Source organism: Oryx dammah, unplaced genomic scaffold, assembly GCF_014754425.2.
Source record: "Oryx dammah isolate SB20612 unplaced genomic scaffold, SCBI_Odam_1.1 HiC_scaffold_11, whole genome shotgun sequence".
In the NCBI taxonomy this organism is placed as follows: Eukaryota; Metazoa; Chordata; class Mammalia; order Artiodactyla; family Bovidae; genus Oryx; species Oryx dammah.
Genome location: NW_024070195.1, coordinates 9,072,911 through 9,099,490, shown reverse-complemented (window position 1 = coordinate 9,099,490; position 26,580 = coordinate 9,072,911). Strand labels below are relative to the sequence as shown.

Genomic DNA, 26,580 nt, shown 5'->3' with positions numbered 1-26,580 from the left:
GTTACATAACCACAATTATTTTCTTGCTTCAATAGCTTTAGTTTTTGTTTCACCTTGTTTCAGGTATTTAGACACAATTGTGTAATGTGGCACATCTAAGTAACGGGTTGGGGAATACTCCTTTGTGTTGAGGACTCTTAAGTAGAAGGCATTCTTCTACTTTGTGTTTGCTCTTCTGTCATTCTATCCCTGTATTTTAAAAATGTGAAACTCTTACTTAGAAGATGGGTTATCTATTTTTTCTCTTGTAAAATACTTCATAGTAACTTTGTAGCATTTTTAAAAATTGCAGTAAAAATATATGTGAAAGTCGCTCAGTTGTGTCTGACTCTTTGTGACCCCATGGACTGTATAGTCCTGAATTCTCCAGGCCAGAATACCGAAGTGGGTAGCCTTTCCCTTCTCCAGGGGATCTTCCCAACTCAGGGATCAAACCCAGGTTTCCCGCATTGCAGGCAGATTCTTTACCAGCTGAGCCACCAGGGAAGCCAGGAATACTGGAGTGGGTAGCCTTTCCCTTCTCCAGTGGATCTTCCCGACCCAGGAATCAAAACGGGGTCTCCTGCGTTGCAGGTGTATTCTTTACCAACTGAGCTAACAAGGAAGCCCAGTAAAAGTACACATATCATAAAATTTGGAGAAGGCAATGGCACCCCACTCCAGTACTCTTGCCTGGAAAATCCCATGGATGGAGGAGCCTGGAAGGCTGCAGTCCACGGGGTCACTGAGGGTCGGACATGACTGAGCGACTTCACTTTCACTTTTCCCTTTCATGCGTTGGAGAAGGAAATGGCAACCCACTCCAGTGTTCTTGCCTGGAGAATCCCAGGGACGGGGGAGCCTTCTGGGCTGCCGTTTGTGGGGTCGCACAGAGTCGGACACGACTGAAGTGACTTAGCAGCAGCAGCATCATAAAATTTGCCATTTCTGCATGTACAGTTTTCTGATAGTCACCTTGCTTCTGGCACACTCACGTTGTTTTTCAGCCACCACCAGCCGTCTGTTTCTAGTACCCGTTTCATGATCTCAGTGTAAAACTTCGTACCTGCTAGACACTGACTCTGCGTTTCTCTCTCTTCCCTCAGCTCCTGGCAACCATTCTCCTCTCTGTCTCTGTACACTTGACTTTGAGTACTCTGAGCACTTCATGTAAATGGAATCATAAAATGTTTGTCCCTTGTCACTGCCTTACTCCCCTTAGCATAATGGGTGTACACATCTGTGTCAGAGTTCCTGCTTTCACTCTTTTGCATATATGCTCCGAAGGGGGATTGTTGAATATAGGATAATTCTGTGTTTAATTTTTTGAAAATTAGTCCTCACAATTCCATAGCCCTGTACAATTTTACATTCTTGCCAACAATGACAAGATTCTAGTTTTTCATCCTCACTTACACTTATTGTTTTCTGTTTCTTTCATTTTTTTTCTAAATAAATTATAGCTATTTGGCTTTTTTTGTTGGTTGTATGAATCTTTGTTATCTTAAAATTCAGCTGTTATTAAGTTTAAGATTTAAACTTTTAAGCATCAGAAATGCTAAAGAATGATCAGAAATTGATCAGAAATGATCATAAAAATTGATCAGAAATGCTAAACCCAATGACAGAACTACTTTGCTTTAGAATAAAAGTTTAAATGTGGCCTGTTTGATTAAGAGGTTGTAAATGGGACTGGGGTGAGGAAGTGTGGGGAGTAAGCCCTTATTTTGTGTAAAGGTAGATGAGTACATAAAACTACATCAGGTCCTTCTTAGGTACTATTTGATTTGCATCCAAGTGCAAATATTATTTTGATTATTTTAGGTTAAAAAAAAAGTGAGGTCCATTTTGGTTTACTATAGCTACAGACAGATTTTCAGTTTCTAGGTAAACCTTGATTAAAGGTGATACAATGTCTTTGCATTATACTCTTCATTTTTCGGGAAATTTTTAAATAGTATTCTAGGCAGTACGGTATATGGAGCCCTGTTTTGCGTTTTTAGTATACCATCTAAAGGCCAGACTTTCTGATAAATGCAGACTGTTAAAGTGTTTCCTGGTAGAAATCTGCTGCTATTAGGTAACTAAACAGTAATCTGGAGATGATGTAAATAAATTTTTGTTTTCTCTTTCTAGAGTCCGTCAGTTTATAGAGATGGTGAATGGTACAGATAGTGAAGTACGGTGTTTGGGAGGCCGAAGTCCAAAGTCTCAAGACAGTTATCCTGTTAGTCCTCGACCGTTTAGTAGTCCAAGTGTGAGCCCCAGCCATGGGATGAATATCCACAGTTTAGCATCGGGCAAAGGAAGTACCGCACATTTTTCTGGTGAGATTCAGTCTTACGTTATCTTACAATTTTTACCCTTCTTCATGATTTTGAACAACAACAAAAAATGTAGACATTTCTGCCAGCCATTTTGCACATTTGTAATTTGATCTTAAGAGATTCTGGAAGAAAAATTGTGGGCGAGTCAGATTCGTGTGTTTTTGGTACCAGAAAGTAAACTTCAAGATGAGCTGTTTCTAAGAGTGGGTTACTAACAGATCTCCATAAATGAAGGGCAACATTCGAGTTTTGTCTCTAGAAGTCAAATCAGAGATCTCTGGTAATGAGAAGGCAGTGGTGTGTTTTAGTCAAGTCTGCATGTAAAGGCAGTGACGTGGCCGTGGTGTCGGAAGCCCCCGGCCCCACACCCGGCTCCTAGCCGGGCTGCCTCTCCCTCCTCCCTTCCCAGCCCAGCTGCTGGCAAGTCAGGTCTGCCTGTCCGCTTCCTCCTGGACTCATGGAGGCTTTTGGTGAGGCTTAATTAAAGTTCTCTCCTTTCGTTCTTCTACAGATTTATTTCTGGTCCTTCTCAGTCTTTTTGCTCTGCTTGTCTCTTTCTGTTTTTTCCACGGTCTTACCTTTCCTCTGGACGTTTAACTCTCTAAAACCCAACTCAGATACTGTTTCCTGTGCTTTCACAGAGGAGAGCAACACGTTTGCTGTTTCTTCCTCAACGCAACACCTTTCTGCATTGCTGCCTCTCAGCTTGCTCCCATCACCATCCTCCACAGTGTGTGGGGGTCTCACGCTTGTGTTCTTCGTCGGCGCCCCTCGGACACCGTGTGTCCTGGCAAGCTGGGACAGATCTTGGTCTCGCTGTGTACTTAGTAAAACGGGGTTATAGTGACGCTGGGCCTCATGGCAGGGATTAAATGAGATGCATAACTAAGCCTTCAATAAATGCAGGAGGAGATTACAGCTCACAGTTAAGTATCCTGAGGTTCTTTCGGAGAAGTTATCCACTTGTTTCCTATTTAAGTAGTCCGCTGACTTTCCTGCGTTATAAAAGGTTTAAGTACATCGTCAGAACATGGTAGATCTGTCGCAGCCTGATTTGTTTCTGATTTTATAAAGTGTCTTTTCTTTTTCTCCCCAGGTTTTGAAAGCTGTAGTAACGGTGTGATATCTAACAAAGCGCATCAGGCTTACTGCCACAGTAAGCACCAGCCGTGCGGTCTGAACGTACCGGAGCTGAACAGCATCAACACATCCAGGTCGCAGCAGGCCAGCAGCTTCACCAGGTAACGAGGCCCCCAGCACCGGCATCACTGTGAGCAACCTCCGTTACGGGTGGCATCGTCTGAAATAGTTTGGAGGAATGGAGTTAGGTGGCCACGTGGGGGGTCTGCGAGGATGAAAGGGTGAGGGTCAGTTCCCCAGTGCCATCCCTTCTTCCTCCTCTGCACCCCTCTCCCTCTGGAGGCGTGACGGGGGCGGATCCAGGCTCGCTGTTGCCTTCCTGCCGCCGCAGACCCTTACGGTGGTCACAGAAATGCCATTTGTTAATGTTTCCAAGTTAAGTCACTGTAGTGTTTTTAAGCTCTGGAGTTGACATATGATACATATACAACTATTTTTTTCTCAAGTATTTTTTCTCTGTGTGTGGGTTTTTCAGTGTGATGAGTGTTTCCTGAGTTGCAAATAACTAACTTTACAAAAAATATTTGTTGATGAGAACCTACCTTTAAATTTGAATAGCTTGCATATAGCATATAGTTAAGTCATTTAGTAAACATACAGCGCAAGGAGGGGATTGGAAACTTGCTGGGTGTCAGACACTCTGCTGCTAGTGTGGTCTCCACTCGAAGAGCTTTGAGAGGAGAGATGGTCCCGTCATGGTACTCTGACATACTCAAGTTTCTATTCATGAGACCTAAAGGTTCGTGAAATATAACCATTTGAATTAAATGCTGGTGTGTGAGGGCAAGTTCTTATGGATTTTTATCAATTTGATTGATGTTGGATTGGTCTTAAAACATGAATTGATGGGTCACACTGCGTTTTGGGGGAATATGCATCAGTGCAAAATCCTCCCATTGAAGGAGACAGCACCTAATGTTTACAGTGACTCCCAGTGTAAATATGATTCTGGAGAAGTGCATGTAAAAACTCTGTATTTAGCAATTTGGAGATTAATCAGAATTTCCAGGGTATCTATTATAAATGACAAATATGTGCTGAAGTAATGTTATTATGTGGTACAGTTGTGAAATCCACAAAAATGATCCAAAAACAGCAGCAGGAAAAGGGATTGTCTTGCTGGAGAGGTCAGGGTGGGCAGTGGAGATGACACACTAAAATATGAAATTAGAATATCATAGTAAAAATTTTGTATGGCGATGCAAACAAGCCTTTAGTGCATCATCATACTTTATAGTATTTATTAATAGTACTTTATGATTATTAGATGGTTCTACCATAGTTCGAAGGTAGGATTGCAGTTACTTTGTTGAGTTTTTCACTTAAATATTATGCTTATGGCAGGAAGTTGCTAAAGAGACCTGTAATTACCTGAGTTGAGGGAAGCAAGCTGAACGGAAGGGGTTGATGACACAGCATCCTCTTTTTTGTGCAGCATAGAAGAAAGTAAGCTCTTAAACTGTTAAGCAGTAACAGTTATTTTCTAGTTGGTAATGGCTTTCCTTTGACTGTGGTGAAGTAGGTAAAGATGGTATTAACCAACTATGAAAACCATTTTACAGATGTAGAGCTGAGTACCAGAGAAGTAAATGGCTTTTTTTAAAAGGTGAATACTTAGTAACTAGTAAGTTGCAGAACGATGACTACTTCCCAGGATGTCTGACCTCTAGACTTGCGCTTTCTCCATTAGACTCCCTGTGAGAAATGCTCTTCTCCCCACCACCTTCTCCTCCATCCCAGATTCTACTCAAGCTGTAAAATTCCACTTCGGTTGTTAACCTCTTCCAGGATGATTTCTTATCAATTCTCAAATTTCATGAAGGTACTACACAAGCTTTTCTAACTGACGGAGATGTGCTGGGGCAACGCCCTGTTCTTCTAGATCTCTGCGTGTCCGTGTGCCTTGATGGTCTTACAGACAGAGTGTGTATGCACCCACTCACCCAGGCTGGAAACCAGTGGTTGCCTTTGCTGGCATCATGCATAAAGTGCCTTTTGCTTCTCTGCATTCGATGTTGGTGTTGTTGTTGTTTTACTACAAATGAATATACATTGCTTTTTTAATGAGAAATGATCGTTTTTCTTTATATAAATATTTTCTAAAGTTTCATCAAGTGTTTCCTTCTGGACTGTATAATCATTACCTAGATCTTCATAGGAGAAATCTGGAAGGTTAGATATTGTTGCTCGGGGTGTGGATGCAATGAAGGGCAAATGTTGGCAACCTCAGCGTGGCTACTTAGAGCTGTTGGCACATGTTGTTCATCCAGTCAGTGTGAAATGGGCGAGTTGGAAACGCCTTAGGTAGGTATCTCCAAAACAGCATTTCAAAAATAAAGACTCTGCAGTATATTTAGAATCTTCAGCCAATAAGAAAGCCTGTCAGAGAAAAGTAGTGTTGGGTTCTGAAAGGGCTGAGGATAAGAAAGCCTGTCAGAGAAAAGTAGTGTTGGGTTCTGAAAAGGGCTGAGGGGATGAGACTGAGTAGTTGTTTTTCATGTCATCACTTAATACCTTTGAGAAAGAGTATAATTTTGAGTAGTAAGGACAAATGTCCAAACGCCAAGACTGTTAGAGAAAAAGTAGTCTAGAAGCAAGCTGAGTATGAGGGCAGGGAGAGAGGCGAAATGAGGTGGGTCCCAGGAGCAGTTTGTTTTGTCAGGGAGGTTTTTCCCTTACATGCTTGGGGCAAGGGGTGGTGGTATTTTAGGGCAGGAGTTGATTAAATGAAGTGCAGATCTAATTTTGAAAGATAATGGGAAATACATGCTGAAAAATGATTTCTCCATAGTGATAGGAATTCTTAAAGCCACCACATATTAGTACATGTATCTTTTTCCTTCCTTATCTCCAGGACTACAAGTTCGTTAAAAGTTAGCTACATCTTTGGCTTTGAATACATTCAAGATTTAACTAAATACCTTTTTTCCAGATTGCTGTTGCCTTATGAAGTCAGTTTTATAAGTAGGCTCTGTAGTTGAGTACTGATTGATATTAAACTAAGCTGCAAGTGTGCTATTTCTAAAATTAGGTTTGTTTTTTCATTTTCAGTAATGATGTAGACATGGAAACAGATCACTACTCCAATGGAGTTGGAGAAACTTCATCCAATGGTTTCCTAAATGGTAGCTCTAAGCATGACCACGAAATGGAAGATTGTGACACCGAAATGGGTCTGCAGTGATCTTTCTTACATTTTTAATAAAAAATGATGACTACAAGGTTATGTTTTTACTTGTACTGATTCACAGCTGATGAACCTAAATCAAATTTAAAGATGTGTGTGCCATTGGATTTGATAGTAACATATTTTAGAAGTCTCTGAGAGTGGCTTGCTAGAGAGAGTAGAGCTTAATTTTTTAGCATCTTGTGGAGTTTTCTTTGCTGAACTGTTTCTGCACAACTGCGGCGCTTTCAGTCGTGCAGCAGTGCCAACTTACTAGTGTTCACTATCCTTTGAAAGGATTGGTAAGGCTGGAGATACAAAAAGTTTGTGTACCTATTTCAATATACCAATATAGATAGGCCCCATGGGTAGAGATGATTTTATAAATTCTAATCAGATTTTCTTTAATTCATTTAACCTGAATATATGCGACTGTTCATAGTTCAGTGCCTGGCAGGTAGTAGGTGCCTGTTTAGACACCCTCCCTTGGTTCCTTCCCCCTCAAAATTATGTGGCTGAAAAATGTATTAGCATGCATAATTTTACTTTGTGGACAACTTGTATAGTAAATTGTACCATAAAGTTAAGCAACAAACTTTCCCATCAACTGGAGAGTGAAAGTTACTGAAGGTTATAAATTTTTATTTGATTTTATAATATTTTGATATTAAAGGGAATTTATTAAAATTGCTAGAAACTATTTTGTAAATACAAACTTAATATTACTTACACAACCACCTTCTTGTTTAGGATCATGTGTTCCAATGTATAATTCACTCTTTTAAGCAAGGAGTATGGCTGAAAGGCAGCCTAGTTTTACACTATCAAATATTAGCAAGCAGCCTCAATATTCCAAGAATAATTTGTGCCTAGGGATAAAGAGCAGGAGTTCTAGAGCCGGATCACCTGGATTTGAATTCTGCAACTGCCACTTACTAGCTGTGTAACCTTGGGTGAATTACTTAGGAGCTCTTTGCCTCAGTTTCTTCATCTGTAAAATGGGTGTAATGATAACTTCCTATAAGTGCTTCATAAACATTAACTGTTACCGTCATGATTAGTGATTTATATATTGTTAACTAGTGATGTATACTTTTTGCATTGTTGATCAGTGATTATTGTCAGTCAAGATATATAAACTAAAATTTTTTCCTAAAAGTAGTGTACTTAACCCTTTTGATTAGGTGTGGTATCGTCTGTGTTTTTATTGGAGTCATTTAGACTATCTTACCTTCTAACTGTTCTATGTCAGTTAAAGTAGCCTGGGAAGTAGTTACTTTTTCCTTTTCTTTTCCTTCTTTTTTTTTTTTTTTTTGCAATGTTGCTATATTTTTAGAAAATTGTGCTTAATTTTTCATAACATTTTCCTTGAGACGTGTACATCATAACACTGAAAGCTTGTCACCTGACTTTCAACTCCAAGCTAGATAGATATTGGATCCTAGACTCATGAGCCCTAGAGAAAGTATTCCTTGTAGCTACAAGGTTCCATATTATAATAAATTAAAAAGAAACCGCATATTTAGGTAAAATATTAGGAAGTAGTTACCAAATGAAATGTCCAAAATGTTGTAAGCAATGTATGTTTGTTTCTCCATTGTATCCCAACTGTAAGGTAGTAAAATACCTGTTTGTTTTGCTTACAGAAGTTGATTCAAGCCAGTTAAGGCGCCAGTTGTGTGGAGGAAGTCAAGCTGCCATAGAAAGAATGATTCACTTTGGAAGAGAGCTGCAAGCGATGAGTGAACAGCTAAGGAGAGAATGTGGCAAGAACACAGCAAATAAAAAAATGTTGAAGGTAAATTTGTTTTCCCTTGAAAAATTATAAATGTGCGGATGAAACTAGAACATTGTTTTGTAAAACGCTGAGCAGTACTGGAGTTGGTGTTGGGAAACCTGGACACGAGCTCCTCCCTGGCTTCCTGCCCAGTCGAGGGTGAGGCAGCCAGGCTCTGCTGGAGAAAGCACTGGATTTCAGTCAAACACGTAGGGTAGCCCCCAGTTCTGCACTTCCCAGTGCCGTGTGCCTCTTCTCAACTTGCTTCCTTAGTTTCATTTTCTCAGCTATAAAATTGGCAGAGTCATTAGGAGAAATGTGAGTATGCTGGTCAAACCGTAAATGTGGGAGATTTTGATTTTAGTAAACATTGCTTAGGGTTGCAGCCAACTGAATATACGTATGTGGCCTTTATTTTGATGGTGGTCGGCGAAGGGTTGGGTCATCTTCCACAGAAGAGTGAAGACACATTCTCAGGTCTCCTCTGGATTGATGCCTGTGCTGGGTGGTGATAACGGGCAGAATGGAAACACTTCAGTGAGTTGGCCACAGCTCTGTGTAGCAGCTAAAGATGGAGTTTTGGCTCCCTTAAGTCAGCACTGCAGTCAGCTAGGGATGGGATTTGTTTTCGTAGTCACAGAAGTCCCACCAGCCCTGTAGGTCTGTGAAGCAGGAACCTAGCCATTGTGCTGGTGTGCTTTGTTTTGTTTGCCCTGCATCAGGTTGGGTTCGGTTGTCCGTTTGTTAAAACATTTTCTTCTCAGTGTTTTGAAATAAGTCCAGAAACTGAAGGAGAAATGGCACACAGTGGCCTTGACACTGAGACTCTGGGTACTGAAGGAGAGGGCGAGCCTCAGGACTCCCGCCATCCCTTCTCGAGCTGAACTGAGAGAGGGCCAGTGGGCAGCAGCAACTAGCACTAACTGCGTGTAAAATCGGGGGGAAATAACCGCCCCAGCTACCTGCACTGAGAGCTTTAATACAGCACCTGAGTAGGCAGAATGTGCCTGTCTAGGAAGGTTCTAGAAGCCACTTTGACACTTCCAGATAAAAAGGCACGCATAACTGGATTTTTCCAGATTGCAAATGTTCATCATTCTGTCAGGTTGGTGCAAAAGTAATTGGAGTTTTTCACTGTTGAACTTTGCCATATAATATTGGAATACATTCTTAAATAAATGTGATTATGTTATACATCATTTTAATGTACATTTCTCACTTTGGTTTTTTTGCTAATGACTTAGACTATAGAAATGTTAGACAAAAGGAAAATTCGAGTAATTTTTCTCTTTGAGTTCAAAATGGGTCGTAAAGCAGTGGAGGCAACTTGCAACACCAACAGCCGCATTTGGCCCAGGAACGGCTAACCAACACACAGTGCAGTGGTGGTTCAAGAAGCCTTGCAAAGAAGACAAGAGCCTTGAAGGTGAGGAGTGCAGTGTCCGGCCACTGGAAGTTGACAACGACCAGTTGAGAGCCATCACTGGAGCTGTTCCTCTTAAACTACATGAGAAGTTGCCAAAGAACTCAGCGTTGATCATTCTGTGTTCATTTGGCATATGAAGCAGATTGGAAAGGTGAAAAAGCTTGAAAAGCAGGTGCCTCTTGAGCTGACCAATAATCAAAAAAATTGTCATTTTGAACTGTCCTCTTCGCTTACTGTACTAAACAACAGCGAACCATTTCTCGATCAAATTGTGACATGTGACAAAAAGTGGATTTTATATAGACAGCTGGTGACAACCAGTTCAGTGCTTGGACCAAGAAGAAGCTCCAAAGCACTTCCGAAAGCCAACCTGCCCCAAATAAAGGTGCTGGTCACTGTTTGGTGGTTGCTGCCCATCTGATCCACTGCAGCTTTCTGAGTCCTGGTGAACTGTTACATCTGAGACGTATGCTCAGCAAATCAATGAGATGCACCAAAAACTGCCACGCCTGCAGCTGACATTGGTCAACAGAATGGGCCCAGTTCTTCTCTGTGACAACGCCTGACCACGTTGCACAACTTACACTTCAAAAGTTGAACAAGTTTGGATACAAAGTTTTGCCTCATCTGCCATATTCACCTGACCTCTTGCTAACCAGCTACCACATCAAGCACGGCAACAACTTTTTGCAGGGAAAATGCTTCCACAACCAGCAGGAGGCAGAAAATGCTTTCCAAGAATTGGTCGAATTCCAAAGCATGGATTTTTATGCTACAGGAATAAACAGGCTTAATTCTCGATGGCAAAAATGTGTTGATTGTAATGGTTCCTATTTTGATTAATAAAGATGTGTTTGAGCCTCGTTACAATGATTTAAAATTCACCATCCGAACCAGCAGTTACTTTTGTATCAACTTAATACAACTTTGTAAAATCTTTTCAGCTATCAACAGTGCTAAGAAACTTACTTCTCAGGCTTTATTATTACTTCGCATATCCAAAGCTATCCATCTGGGAAACTTCCTTACTAGGTACTGGGTTGTTTTAGGGCAGTGGTTCTCATCCTTTTTGGTATCTAAACCTTTTAAAACCGATTAAAGATTCCCAAAGGCTTTTGTTTATATGAGTTATGTTTATTGATTTTTCTCTATTAGAAGTTAATACTAAAATTATTGATTCACTTTAACAAATCGTTACATGGGTATTTTTCATAAAAGTGTTACTTAATCTTTCTAAAATAAAACAATGAGAGTGGCATTGCTTTACATTTTTGTAAATCTCTTTAATGCCAGGTTTAATAAAAGGTAAGCTGGAGTCTCGTCCCTACTTCTGCATTCAGTCTTATGAACTCACACATCATGTCACCTCTGGAAAGCCGCACTGGGAGAGTTGTGAGGGAACAGGAGTGAGAAGAGAGCCAGTACTATCCTAATTTAGTGTCATGAAAATAGTTTGGACCTCACAAGAGCCCATGAGAGGGTCTTGGACCCCAGTTGTCCCTGGAGAGAACTGATGTTTTAAGAGATATTTTGGAGAGAGGAAATGTTTTTTTTAAAAAGAACTCGTAGACATTTTTACACTAGATCATGTGTTTTCTTGTTAAAACTTTATGCTAATTGAGTATCATTTTATGTAGTCCCTTTGAAAATTTAACATTTCACTCCATGGCTTATTCTTTGATTGTAATTTGTGTGAAGCACAGAAAAGGGCATTACATGGCCTGTTCTCAGAGATACTCCTTGATTATATGTTGAATGAAGTGAAGAGGTAATTTATCATCTGAGGAACGCGGATGGCTTTGATTTTGCACCTCTGACTTCTGTGCAGATGCTGACTACTATCTCAGCATTCTGAGCTGCTTCTCACCCTCCCCAGGCTTAATCTCCCAGGTAGATCCAAGTGACTGGCCCAGTGGTGTCACTGATCTGTGTTGGAGGGGGACACAGGACTTTTGTTTGCCTTGGTTAAGAAGGATTAGAAATTAGTGCTTTTTTCTTTTATTCTTCACTTCAGGTCATGGGTAGCTAAAGTGGTTTTTTTTTATCTTTTTTTTGAATTTGCACAAACTTCTGAAGCATATATACGTATGTAGAGAGAGGTGGAATTAGTAAAAGCTGAGGTGGGGCTTACCTAAGTGATCATAGGGCCCCTGGGTGTTCTGCTCCTCAGTCATGGAGTAGCAGGCACACGGTGGACCCTTGGAGTAGCCACCCGCCCGGGCTGAAAACGGGTTGGGGGTCCCTGTTGCACCCGGGCTCGCTTGAGTGTTTCTCATGTTCTCAGTCCTTTCCTGTTTTCCTGTTGTCTTTGTTTTTCTTGCTTACCTGCCTGAGTCCACCAGTGGCTCCAGAGAGAGCACTCTGAATTGTTCAGCAGCTGTGTATTGAACCTTGTGGAGCGGAGGGTCAAGCTGGAGGGCTGGGTGGGTCAGGTTAGAATACGCAGCCCCAGTCTGCAGGTAGCTCTTAATCTAGTCATTGAAGCAGAAATTGAGTCATTTAGGTACATCCTACTGAGAAACTGCTACTGATTTTAAGCCAAACATAAGTACAGTTTGAGAATCCTCCCTAAATGTCGTATTTCCCTCAGAAATTATTTCCACTGAGGTAAATTTTTTTAAAAATAAAAAGTAACCCATAATACCATGATCTTTTACAGGTATTTTCAGTTTTCTGCCTTAAATGCATGGGCATATATTAATATTTTATCTGGTTAGTAATTGTGGTTATCCTATTTTGTGTTGTCCTTACTGTCATAAAAATGTATTTCCAGCTCCCAGGTGGTGCTAGTGGTAAAGAACCAGCCTGCCAGTGCAGGAGTCACGGGTTCAGTCCTGGGGTCAGGAAGAGGCCCTGGAGCAGGGCATGGCAACCCACTCTAGTCCTCTTGCCTGGAGAATCCCAGGGACGGGAGCCTGGCGGGCTACAGCCCATGGGCCCCCAAAGAGTCGGGACACGGCTGAGTGACTAACAGCTCCTATAGCTGTACTGGAAAAAATGGAAGTTTTCTAGGGTGTTTCAGAATCTAAGCTCATACCCATGGCTCCCACCATACAGGGCTTTTCTCTCCTCTCAGCCTGTGTCTCCGGCTGCTGCTTGTGACACAGTACACTCTGTTAGCAAGTAGTACCCGGCATGCCACTGCTCACACGTCTGCCTTCCTCCCAGGACTGTGAGTCCTTGGAACAGTAATGAGGCCCTGGTGATCCCTGTCTTCGTCCAGTAAATACTTGTTCAACCGTACTGAAAATACTGGGCCAAGATCTTAGACTTTTTTGCTTGTAATATTTAGATTGGTAATTGAAAGAAACTGTTTTTACTAAAAGAAGTACAGGAAGTACTAGCTGTGGTGGTAACCTCTCACAGCCTCAGTTTGCTTCTAAGATGGGCATAAACATCTGGCTCCTAAGGTTATTGTGAGGATTAAATAAGATGGTTCACGTTAGCCCTTGAAACACTTCCTTGCACAGTGTTAGCGCACAGTAAGTTACTACCATCACGATCTTTTTCTGTTAATATTTTAAATACCAGGAGGTGTAGACAGAATGGTCTTGACGGGAGATTTGGAACTGCAGCATCCTACCTTTCAGGGAGCAAGTCAGGATGTAGATTCAGGAGCATAGTCTTGTGCTTAAAGTTTTATGTAGCGATTATTGCTCGGACAGATTCTTCAGTCTTTTTAAATTTATCTGCACTATAGGGATCACAAAGACTTAGACACAACTGAGCAACTGAACTGAGCTGAAGTGCACTATGGGGATGGCACTTCATGAGATGGATGTGGGTAGGGTGAATTAAGTCTTGAGCAAAGCTCAGTCCTTAGAAATAAGTGATTGATCAGTTAGCTTCACAGGATATTAGTACTTTCTCCATGAATAAATTTGGATTGGGAGGGAACCAGAATCTAGTAGCTTTGTGGGATGCAAAAGATATCTTAAGTACTGTTAAGCAGCTCTTGCAATCAACAGGTACATGAAGCCTTTTTTTTCACCCCTTTGTATCCAGCACCTTGAGGACTGCAGGGGAACAATAGTATAAGTTGTTCAAAGAACTTTCATTAATAGCTGGGGCAAGAGGTCTAATGTGAATGAAATGCTCAGCCGTGTAGGACAGTGGATGGGGGAGCCTGATGTATTCCTGTTGTCAACCCCAGACTGCACAGCTCTGCTTAATGGGCAGCTCTTCTCTGGTTGCCACAAAACAGAGGCCAATTCATATGAGAAAGGACAAGGTCAAACTTGACTGGGAAGCCTTCTCCCACTAGCAAGATGACTCAAGGGATGCTGGAGCAGTTTACCTGGGAAGATAGTATTCTTCAGGAATTTGTCTTCCACATTTCAGTGACCCTTATTTTCAGCGTTGTTACTGAATTCACTGATTTCGTTTCCTCAGCACTTCTCCACGTACCCCATGTGAACTAGGAAGGTGTCCTATGTCTGTCTATATCTGCATCATAATATTATTCTGGATTGGGGTGTTGATTTCTGGCAAAACAGTTATTTATCATTCATTGAAAGATTAGCATCAACTGACATGGCCAATTTCTTTAGCTCAGTGAGTCCTCGTAAACTGAAATAGTACCTCTTATAATTCCCGTGATGTCGGGGAAGGAGAGGTTGTGCTCAGCCGTGTCCTACTCTTTGCGACTCCATGGACTGTATCCCTCGGGGCTCCTCTGTCCTTGGAATTATCCCAGCAAGTACACAGGTTGCCTTTTCCTCCTCCAGGGGATCTTCCTGACCCAGGGATTGAACCTGCAGCTTCTGTGGCTCCTGCGCTGGCAAGCGGATTCTTTACCACTGAGCCACCTGGGAAGCCCAATCCCCATTATACAGATGATGAAACTGATACTTAGGAAGGGTGTTCTTGCCAAAGGCTGCACTGGCGATGCAGCTCGACTTGAGGCCAACGTCTGAAACCGTTGTAGTTACATCCGTAGTTATATCCTCCCACAGAGAGACAGGAGCCATCACCAGAAAAGAATGCTGGATGTCAGTTGCTTCAGGAGGGGCAGTCTGAAGGTGGTTGGGACGCCTGAGTGCTCCTGAAGGGGAGCTAGTTGTTGTTTTGATCGCTGAGTTTGAGAAGACGTCCAGTAAGATGTGTCCAGTTTCCCCCATCTATTTTTTTTTTAAATATATGGCAGGTTATATCCTTTTAATGTCACATTCCTATTAGTGGTCATTAATTATAGAGCATCTGAATGTTTTGTCCTTAACTTAAACAGTAGTAGCCCATTCCATGAGTTTTTTCCATTTTATTTCTCTCCTGTATGTTTTGTAGGTATAAGTGGTGGATGGTGAAAATGGCTGTTTGTAAAAAATAGGAAAACAGATTAGACTTTGCTGCATAATCTAGTTGTTAAAAAACAGTCTCAGATCACAGGGGTAAATGAGTTGAAGTGTTAATTCGGGGCCTTAAGGTTGTACTTTACCTGTCTCTCAAGTTGAAGCCACAGTGAGCAGACACTGAACTATCTGACTTAATCAAATTGCTGTTTTCAACAGGATGCATTCAGTTTACTAGCCTATTCAGATCCTTGGAACAGCCCAGTTGGAAATCAGCTTGACCCCATTCAGAGAGAACCTGTGTGCTCAGCTCTTAACAGTGCAATATTAGGTAAGTGAAGCCAGAAAGCACAGCTTCAACTAGTCTCTTGAGTATTTGAGACAGTATTTGTGCTGGCATTTATCCTTTGGTAAAATCTTGAGGAAAATGTTTTCTACATTAAAAAAAAAAATTACCTCACAGTATAGAAAAATTCCTGTTATCTCAGTCCCAGGTTAAATGGATTCCAGTGGAATAAAAACAGTACATTGGGGTGTCTCTTGTGATACAAGAAAACAAGTCTTGAAAACAAGTGTCTGTGTGAATGTGCACACAGCATTCCTGGCCTGAATCACTTGGGGCCTCCAGGGGGCTCTTCAGTGCTGTGGGCCCCAGCTCTTGGAGGCGCAGGCTGTTTGCATTAAAGATTTAACTACATGCCCTTAGCAAGTGAAAAAGGGGAGGGGGGCGCAGCCAGGGGGAGCCCAAAGTGGCAAACAGGACTTGCTGTCTCCTGACTGGTGGCCATTCCTGTGAGCAGAGTGCGGTGCTTCTAAACTGAACAGATGCTCTTTAAATGAATTCAGTAACTGCACGTTTTATGCATTTATATATAAACTACATGCTGCTGCTGCAGCGAAGTCACTTCAGTCATGTCTGACTCTGTGCGACCCCATAGACGGCAGCCCACCAGGCTCCCCCATCCCTGGGATTCTCCAGGCAAGAACACTGGAGTGGGTTGCCATTTCCTTCTCCAATGCATGAAACTGAAAAGTGAAAGTGAAGTCGCTCAGTTGTATCCGACTCTTAGTGACCCCATGGACTGCAGCCTACCAGGCTCCTCCATCCATAGGATTTTCCAGGCAAGAGTACTGGAGTGGGGTGCCATTGCCTTCTCCAATACAAACTACATAGGGTTGATTATTTACATAAAATGACATTTTAACATCTGGGCAATTTTTTTCAAAGGGAATTTGGATGAGAGTGACTTTTCACCTTCCATTTTAGAATGTAGTTCCTCAAGAAAAATCGGAGCTACCAGTTTAAAGTCTGTTGTGTGCTGTTTGGCCATTAGGCTTGGGAGCTTTGAGGAACATGTGAGACACTCTTAGACGAGGGCCGTGCACACAGTCAGTGTGCAGGCAGGAGACTGGAGCCAAGGCCAGGGGAGCAATTTAGAGTTCTGACATTGGGGCCTTAATCTGCTGCTTTTCCCTGATAAAGTTCATTATTAATTAATTGTGTTGTGGCTTAATACTGAAGTTTTGGCATAGGAATTGGTCTTGTGTTATAATTTTCTCACATTTAGAATTTGTATATAATGATGTGAACTTTCTTTGGTTAATATGTTGCTTTGGTTATACAAAATTAATTTAGTTCTACTGATAAAAAATAAGTATACTCAGTGGCAGTGCTAGAATTGTAGGGCAAATTATAGTTTACTGTAACTGTCTTTTTGAAATGACTACATTATAGGTAATCATGAAGTCCTAATTGCTTTGTATCTGGGTAACACTCAGATTCAGAATTTTTGAAGAAAAGTGACCAGTTTTCATATGACAGTTAAGAATCTTGCGTTCTCCAGGGGAATTAAAATTTCAAGTAGTCAATTGCTTAGGACCATTATCCAGGATATATATATAGTCTTATATATTGTGCCCTAAATTATGTAGTTCAACTATAAACAGTGCTTAAATTTATTAACTATATATAATTCCTGCAAAAGGAATGACCAGACTTAAACTGCTGTGGGTGTGTGTGTGCGTGTTTATAAATACTGTGCTGTATTGCAGAGCTTCATGTCTCAATGGTGCTTCAAGTTACATTACTGTATGTGATGCCTGCAAGTTTTGTATTCCAAAAAAAAATCTAAAGGACAGTTATAACTGATGTGCCTCCCTTGGCCAAAATAAAAGTGTAACAGTGTGCTTACCAACCCAAATAGCATTCACCACTGTGCCCTGGAGAGGAGTAGGTGGCCTATGTTGGGCCGTATCCCCAGAAAGATGAAGAATCCATCAGTAAAACTACTGAAAGCCTGGTGCCTTTTTCTCTGGTAATAATGTCAACTGACCTTGATCAAACAGAAGAGAGATACTAAATGTTCCTTACTCCCCAGTGCAAAGATTAGATAAGAAATTACATCATTCCCATCATAGTAAATATGGAAGTAAGGTTTTGAATATCTAACAGTCTTAATTCTGCAAGAATTTACTACTACTTGAAAACCCAGTGGCCATATAGTACCTTGTCAAAGTGATGTCCAAGGCATCGTTTGCTTAAAACCCACCTTTGCTACTTAGCTCGTTAAGTGCAGTACAGGCATTGGTAATTTTGTAAGCAATGCAGCAGTATTTTCCTGATTGAGAGATGCTTTTTAAAATGTCTTGCTAATTGGCGTTTCCACTTTTCATCATTTTTCCTCAGAAACCCACAATCTGCCAAAGCAACCTCCACTTGCCCTAGCCATGGGACAGGCCACCCAGTGTCTGGGACTGATGGCTCGATCAGGAATCGGATCCTGTGCTTTTGCCACAGTGGACGACTACCTACATTAGCTATGCATTTTCGGAGCTCACACTTACATTGTGGCATATAGACGACATGGAAGTAGACCAGCTCTGCTGATTTGAAACTTAGATTTTTTTAATTATGTACTGGGGACAGGTTTTTGTCGCTTTACATTGCTTCCTAGTTTACAGCATGATGCAAATGATTTTCTAACTTAGTGTTAGGAGCAACTATTTTCCATCTTTAGCCTCTTAGTTGTCTAAGAGTTAAATATTACTGAATTCCAGACATTCAAATTGATCATCACAAATCCTCTAAAACAATTACCTAAAAGAAACCAAAAAGTCCTGCCTTCGTTGTTGGGGGGAGAGAGGGGGGAAGGAAACGGAACAAGTTGTGTTTGTGTTAGCATGTGGGTGATGTAAACTTCAAATTGGGAGGTATTCTGACCCCCACTCCCATATAAGCATTCAATCAGTGTAACTTGCAAAATGCATAAACATCTGACAGTTTGAATTTATAGTGTTGATGGAAGAAATCATTTTTAATGTGTACTGTAAAACTTGAAATACTCAGGAGCTGAGTGAATATGTTTGTTGCTACTTACAATCCCGACCTGTTAGTCCCAGTAGTTTTGTTTTAACATGGTCTTTCTCAACTTTGTTTCCTGTTTAACTACAGATGACTTCTGTTGTAGACTCACAAGCTGAACTGTTGTATTATAACAGTATTACATGTCAACAGTGTGGTTATGACCTTTATTTATATAAAAACCAAATATTTAGTCAATTTACTGTGTCTTAATTTAATCTTTGTACACCTTCCATTTTTAAGTGCTTAAAATGAGTACTATATTGCAATAAAAATGTAGTGATATAATTAACCAGCCATTAAAAATTTACTTCTACAGATACCAGAGTGTCAATTGAATTTATACATTAGGTGCCTGCATAGTTATGATTAATATAAAGTTAGAACAAGTAAAATGAATGGTTGCTACTATAAATCTGAGCTCTGCAACCTAAGACTGCCTTGCATCTACTGGCCTCCCTGGATTAGGGCCAAACCTGGTATTATGGGTGATAGAGAAAGCAGGGAATTCATCTTATTTTCCTAATCCTCATATGGCGTGTGACTTGCCAGTTTTAAAGCAAACCCCCAAACTGGTTAAAAGTAAAATATAAACAAGCTCTTCAACAGAATGACCATATCCTTTGGTTTGGCAAAGGTATCGGTTGGCTGTACACTGAGTCTTAAACCTTCTTTTAAAAGAACAGATTATCTACACTTGGATACTGCACTCTTCCACGTATTCTGTGAAATTCTCATCAGTGGCACCAAAATACCTGAGACAAACACATCCAAGAGCTTCAGTGAGAGACTTTTACTGCCATACCAGGGGTGGGGGTTGGACCGGCGGTAGCAGAGGTGCCCTCCTGGTGTAGGTACTGCTTGTGGTCAATAAAATGGAAAAACGGGGGGAAAAAAAAAAAAAGGAAAACAAGTCCTTTTAAACTGCTGCTTCCAGGATGCTCAAAGACTAGGAGGCACAGTTATACGCCAGGTGGATGACGTGTGACTAGGTACTGCCTCTAAGAGACTTGAGATTCTTAAAATGACTCTTCAGAGGATTTATAAGTGATTTATTTTTTTTCCCAGAAAAACTACATTCTTTAAATAACTAAGTTCTATACATACAAAGTACTCGTTCTTCATCTAGCTTTGATTTACGTCTTAGGAGTTTTCATCTTTCTGACCATCCAACGTTTGGTATACCTCTTGGCATTCTGTTTTCTCTGAGATCCTAGAATAAAAAGTTTTGTGCAGTTAAGAATAAAGAAATAAAATTCCCAAGAAACAATTCACAAATTTTCTACATAATTAAAATTTGTTATATGTACACATATACTGGGCTTTGCTGGTGGCTCAATGATAGAAGAATCTCACTGCAATGCCAGAGACACAAGTTCAATCCCTGGGTTGGGAAGATCCCCTGGTGGAGGGCATGGCAACCCACTCCAGTGTTCTTGCCTGGAAAATCCCATGGACAGAGGAGCCTGGTGGGCTACAGGCCCTGGGGTCACAAGAGATGGACACAGCTGAGCACATATACACATATACACTACACTGACCTGCTCTCTAAGCAACTTTAAAACGGTAACAGAAGCCACTTAAGAAAAAAAAGATACTTCATGAGTATTTACCAGCTCCTTAACAAGAAATATTCAATATATAAAACTCAGATTCAAGAGAATAAAGCCAAATCTTACCCCAAGTATTATTCAAAAACTGGGCTGCAGCCTTTTTCATTGGTAACCTCTTGTTTTCAAGAGACAGGAACTTGTTTACTAGGAAAGAGGATTATTTGTCATTTTTTGGTTTAATTCACAGTTAGAAAAGAAAGAAAAAACAGTCTGTAAGGAAATTACCAGTAGTTCTGTTGGTTCCAGGACCATATAAACAATTTTGTATGAAGGCTTTGGCAGCTTCTTGCCTTGAATCCCTCAAATCTTGATCTTTTAGCCTTACAGCCATGTAGCTTTTATTCTGGCTGGTGATGAATACAAAAGGTAAAAATGAGGCCATACTTATTTTCAAAGTAAAGTATTTCTGTTAGCTGATTCAAACAGTGGAGAAAAATCCCCAAATCCTAATTTTGTGTAAGCACAGGTTAGATGATAAAACAAAATTACAGGGCTATTTTACAACTAATGTTTACATTTTAGTAGAGCAAATACCTTTAAATATAAATACCCAAAATTTCCCACAGAGGATCCAATCTGAAACTGCTACTAACTGAGGTAATACCCCCCTCAAAGGTCACCTCTACATCCTACCCAGAAAGACGACTTCTTACCCAACAGTCTGTACTTTCTGCACTTTAGCTTTCTTAGAGTCACTTCCTTTCTCTCGTTCTTCATTTTTCTTTTGCAAATTAACTAAAAAATTGAGTTAATATTTCTCATTAGCATTTGTGCACAAATAAATCAAGAATATACACTGGAGTTTACTTTAAATAACCAGTACACACCAATTTGTATGTGATAGTACAAAATAAGCTAAAATTTAAGGCTCTGTGCTCCCAGTGCAGGGGGCTTAGGTTCAGTCCCTACTGGGAGAACTAGATCCCACAGGCCAAAACTAACAGATGTGCATGCCGCAACTAAGACCCGGCAGAGCCAAATAAATTATTTTTTTGAAAAAAGAAACAAGCTAAAGCCCACCAGGCCTGTTCCCATGCTCCTTCTCAGGGTCAACAACATTTGCAAATACCAGCAAATGCCCTTGACACTTAATGAGAGGTTACGTAAATAGTTCCTACCTTCTTTCAACTTTCCTGGTGATTTCTTCACACTAAGGAAGAACAAGCAAAACACTGATTGGGATGGCAGAGAGCAACGATGACTCAGGTTACCACAAAATTTCAGCTGGTTTTACAAATAAGATAACCCCCTTTCACTACCACCATTCTCAATTTTTACTGCGCATCCTTAAAGTCACTCCCCAATGCGCTGTCAACAACTCCCAATCAACAAACTATACTAGGCTTGGATCAGAATTTAACATCTGAAAGTATATTAGCAGGCTTCCGAAGAAGCAGATTGTTGTGGCTGATGGAGTAAAAAGTATTTAAGAATTATGTAATACAGTAATTGAAACATGAAGTGAAAGGTGGTAGGCCTGCCTCACTTTATGTGGAGAGAGCTGAAAGGATTAACTGAACACTTCAGACTCAAGAATGGAGACAAACAATGGTAGTCTCAAGAAGTGTGGTCTAATGGAGAGTCAAAGGCCAGAACACAATGAGATGTCTATACAGAAGTGGAAAAGCTAAACAGCGGGAGCAGTGATGGGGTGGAGGGAATAAGAAGGGACAGGTGACAACTTGGTTTTCAAAGATGAAAGAAAGGGACTTTGCCACCATGATGTATTCAGAAACTGAGTAACTCTTTGGAAAAGTTCTTCTATGGAAAAAGAACCACTGTTCTAGCAGGGCTAAGCTAAACTGAAAACAATAAGAGAAGACAAAGGGGAACAGGAAAAAAAATAGCAAATATTTAGTCTAAATTTAGTACAGTATAGAATCCTGATGCCATAGCACAGAGGAGAAAGAGGAGCTTTAAACATATGGTGGATGGAAAAGCTACTAAATGAAAAGGGGAACAAGGAGGGAAAAATTATGTGGCTCAGATGGTAAAGTGTCTGCCTACAATGCGGGAGTCCCGGGGTCGATCCCTGGGTCGGGAAGATACCCCGGAGAAGGAAATGGCAACCCACTCCAGTACTCTTGCCTGGAAAACCCCATGGAAACAGTCCACAGGGGCACAAAGAGCTGGACAGGACTGAGTGACTTCACTTTAACAAGGAGGGAGAAGTAGGTAAGGGAAGCATGGGACAAGCTGAGTTTTAGGAGCCTATGGATAATAGACTAGTACTCCACACCCCACTAAAGGATGAACTGCAAAACACTGTTTTATTCACACCATCTATTCTGCCCCTAGTACACTGACATACTGTAGGAACTCACTGAGATCAGCAACTCAGAAGCTAGAGTTACCCATGGGAACAACAAAAGAAACAGCCACAGACGGAAAATAAGTGGAACATGTCCCTGCACCTGTCCCACCAAATTCAAATATCTCCTGGGTAGCTTTTTAATTTAGATTTTAAAACTTGAGTTCAGACAAATGTACCAAGACAGCATTGAAACACTGTATGTAAACAGGTAATAAAACGAGATCCACCACTTACCTAGTTTGTGAAGCTGTAGTTAACTTCTCTAGAATAGTATCTGGAAGGAGTTTTCTTTTCTTAAAGACGTTAAAAAAAAAAATCATAAAAAGTAAGCAACAGGACAACACGCCCTGAAGTGCTTTTGAAGTTACCATTTTAAGGATAGCCCTACCTCTAGGCAAATAAATGATCCGAACACTGCCCTCCACTACCTGTGAGCTGTGGGAAGACTGGAGCCCAAGCAACTCAGAGCCTACTCCCACTTCACTTGGAAGACATGAAGGCTGGAAAGGGTGCCCGCTTTATTCTAACCCTCGGGTCATGTTATACACCGAGGGCAATTCACAGTCACGTCCACCTGCGGCCAATCTCCGGAACAGCAGAGCGCGAACCAACCATCCTCCGCACAGCCCTCCGTTTACGCAGCGCTGCCTCCACACAGCGACCCAGGTTCACATAAACCACCTCCGCCGCGCGTCAGAGGTGGGTCTGGCTCTACTTCACCTCTTCCCGACCCTATTCTGAATTGGTGGACAGCGAGGAGCACTCGCACGCGGATGTCAGTGCCGTCGGAAGAGACCACCGGAGGCTGTCCTCCACCCCGGACCCCAGCAGCCTTGAACTCTGCTCCGAGCCGGCCCGTGAAACGCCCCCCTCTTTGCAAACCTCTAACCTTCTGTTCAATGAACAGTTCCTCGCGCCGTTTCCTCTTCTCCTTCAGAAGCGCTCTGTCCCTGGAAGAGACCGCGACGAGTCAGGGTGGGCGGAAAAGAGAAGGGGGACGGTTAGGCGGCGCTTCCCGCCCCCGGCCCGGCCCCCGGGGCTCCGAACCTGCGCACCGTCTCCCGAACTCGCCGCTCCTCCTCCTTCGCTTCGGCCTGGGCGCTGGCAAAAGTCAGCTCCTCCGGGGCCTCGTCGTCGATTTCGTCGTCCCCTTCCTCGTCTTCCTCCAGCGGCTCGGTGGCCGCGCCGCTGCTGGGCTGCCCGAGCAGCAGCCCGTGCCCCGCCTCCTCTTCGGAGGCGGGCTGGCCCTCGTCCACCATCGCCGAGGCCGACGCCGGGGCGCGGGAGGCGCGCGGACGGAGCTGCACCATTACCCGAGCTGCGGGGAATCGGCGGCGGTCTTGACCTCTGACCCGGAAACCGCACGCACGCGGTGAGTGACGCAAAAGGCAGGGGCGGCCGGGGCTCTGCCGCCCTCTGCAGGTTCGGAGGCCCCACCGCGCGGTACGGAGGCGAATGCGCAGAGCCAAGACGGGGGCGTGGCCTAAGGAAAGGCCGGGCTTTCCCTTCCACCCCGCCCGGAGTCTGCGCGCGGCCGGCCGGGATGCCGGGTCCCCGCCCACGGTTACGAGAGCCGGTGGGCTTGGGGGCTTGTGTCCAGGCAGGGCCGATCCGTGCTGCTGCCGCCTTAACGGGGATGCTGAGAGCGTTGTTGCTTGGATCCCTGAGCTCCTCGGGGCGGGCTGGTGCAGGTCACGCCGCCCGGTGCCCAAGAACCCGGGGACCTCGAGCCCCGGTCGCCTTGTCGCCGCCTCTTTCCGCTCAGAGAGCCGCTCAGTTCAGTTCAGTCGCTCAGTCGTGTCCGACTCTGCGACCCCATGGACTGCAGCATGCCAGGCCTCCCTGTCTATCACCAACTCCTGGAGTTTACTCAAACTCATGTCCATCGAGTTGGTGATGCCATCTAACCATCTCATCCTCTGTCGTCTCCTTCTCCTCCAGCCTTCAATCTTTCCCAGCATCAGGGTCTTTTCCAAGGAGTCAGTTCTTCGGATCAGGTGGCCAAAGTATTGAAGTTTCCGCTTCAGCATCAGTCCTTCCAATGAACACCCAGGACGGATCTCCTTTAGAATGGACTGGTTAGATTTCCTTGCAGTCCAAGGGACTCTCAAGAGTCTTCTCCAACACCACAGTTCAAAAGCATCAATTCTTCAGCGCTCAGCTTTCTTTATGGTCCAACTCTCTCATCCATACACGACCCAGAGAGCCGCTGGGTCGATCTAAATCAGTATATAGATTCGGCTTCCTCCACTCCGCACTCCCCATAAAAGTGCCGTTTCAAAAGGAGGGAGTGCGCCATAGCAGCGGGACCCCATGCCTTGCAGCCCTGTTGGCACTGAGGAGAAACAAGGTGGACAGACCCACAGTTGCATCGATCTCGGCACGAAGCGTGCGGTGTGGCAACCTCGGCCGCCCTCTCGCAGGCATCCCTGCCCAGCCCTCGGCCGCTGCCTATTCTTTGTCCGCACAGACTCTCTCGCTCCAGACTGCCTCTCCCCTCCCCCCCACCTTTAGAACGTGAGCTCAGTGACAGCAGGGGCCCCCACTTCCCGGCTTTTGACCCCGGGACCTTGCCAGTGACTGCCCATCGCACCTCCACTAAGTGATCGAAACCCAGGTACAGTGTATTTTTATGCCCCGCTCCGCCCCTACTACACCGATTTCATTTCTTAGCATATGTGGCCATTCAGTGATCTTTGTGTTTATTTTCTCCCACCTGCTCAGCCAGTAAAGAAAACGCCTGCAATGCAGGAGACCCTGGTTTGATCCCTGGATTGGGAAGATCCCCTGGAAGAGGGCATGGCAACCCACTCCAGTGTTCTTGCCTGGAGAATCCCATGGACAGAGAAGCCTGGTGGCCTCCAGTCCATGGGGTCACAAAGAGTCGGACAGGACAGAGCGACTGAGCACACACCCATTATACAACAGCAAATGATTCATCATTCTCTGAACTGCTGCTGCTGCTAAGTCGCTTCAGTCGTGTCCGACTCTGTGCGACCCCATAGACGGCAGCCCATCAGGCTTCTCTGTCCATGGCATTCTCCAGGCAAGAGTACTGGAGTTGGGTGCCATTGCCTTCTCTGTATTCTCTGTACAAACCAAGCTACTTCATGCTTACCTTGCAGTTGGACATGCTCTTGTACACAGTCCTCACTTGGAACTCCTATTTATAACTGAAAAACCCGCACCGAGGCTGAGTTCCTCTCAAAGCCTTTCAAACACCTTAATGTCCACCCCATCCCCACCCTGCTCATCTCTAATTGCACTCTCCTATGAATCTTTTTCTGTTACTGTAGCTTCTGTGATGTGTAACACTCTCTGTGCCAGTGGTCCCAACCAAATTCTTGTGAACTCCTTGAAGGAAGGTACAGCCCTCTTAATCACTGTATTTCTAATGTCTATCATAGAGTAGATGTTCGATAAATATTAAATTGAATAATCCCTCCTTACATAAATTTGCAGTATTTTCAATTAGCTTTTCCTTTTCTCCTGGAAGCATCTCCTAGCTTAAAAACAGGAAGTCCAAAACACAAACAAAAAGTATGAAATGGAACCAAAAAAAGCTATAGGAACCAATGGCCTAGTAGGAAGGGGTTTACAAAGGATAGTTCTGAAATATCTGGGCCTTGGTCAGATAGAAATTACAAATTAAAAATATAGTCAGGCTTCCTCCACCAGCATACTGGCTTCCACCACTGCTAACACCAGGCCAATGTATATAGAGTGCTCTTTTGAAAAGCTCAACAACAAACCTATTAGAAGGGAATGATGGTATATTATGTACAAAGAAGTGTTAACTGTTAGTCGCTCAGTCGTGTCCAACTCTTTGCGAGCCCATGGACTGTAGCCCGCCAAGCTCCTCTGTCCATGGGATTCTCCTGGCAAGAATGCTGGAGTGGGTTGCCATTCCCTTCTCCAGGGAATCTCCCCAATGTAGGGATCAAACCAGGGTCTCTTGTGTCTCCTGCATTACTGGCAGATGGCAGCCCACTCCAGTACCCTTGCCTGGAAAATCCCATGGACGGAGGAGCCTGGTAGGTTACAGTCCATGGGGTCACAAAAGGTCGGACACGACTGAGCGACTTCACTTCACTTTACTTCTCTACCATCTGAGTCACCAGAGAAGCCCCGTTTTTGTGCCAAAACTACATTATAAGTATTATAAATCCCCTCCTACCCATGCAAAGGA

General features: G+C 43.0%; 2 protein-coding genes across 2 annotated transcripts in view; one reads left to right on the top strand and one right to left on the bottom strand.

Moving 5' to 3' along the window:
- RANBP9 (RAN binding protein 9) overlaps positions 1-19,352 on the top strand; it is a 71,735-nt gene extending 52,383 nt beyond the window's left edge. Inside the window, exons 9-14 of the mRNA XM_040249263.1 lie at positions 2,116-2,306; positions 3,403-3,547; positions 6,498-6,619; positions 8,259-8,410; positions 15,323-15,434; positions 17,790-19,352. Of these exons, the coding sequence (XP_040105197.1) occupies positions 2,116-2,306; positions 3,403-3,547; positions 6,498-6,619; positions 8,259-8,410; positions 15,323-15,434; positions 17,790-17,920 (853 nt within the window). The 3' untranslated portion in view covers positions 17,921-19,352. The remainder of the gene's footprint in view (positions 1-2,115; positions 2,307-3,402; positions 3,548-6,497; positions 6,620-8,258; positions 8,411-15,322; positions 15,435-17,789) is intronic.
- Positions 19,353-19,499: 147 nt separating this feature from the next.
- NOL7 (nucleolar protein 7) lies at positions 19,500-24,685 on the bottom strand. The gene is made up of 8 exons (XM_040249265.1): positions 23,439-24,685; positions 23,281-23,341; positions 22,626-22,684; positions 21,196-21,227; positions 20,731-20,812; positions 20,303-20,424; positions 20,144-20,221; positions 19,500-19,677 (listed from the first exon to the last, which is right to left on the bottom strand). Exons 1-8 carry the CDS (start codon positions 23,699-23,701, stop codon positions 19,601-19,603), a joined length of 774 nt encoding a protein of 257 aa, XP_040105199.1. The 5' UTR covers positions 23,702-24,685; the 3' UTR covers positions 19,500-19,600.
- Positions 24,686-26,580: the final 1,895 nt, after the last annotated feature.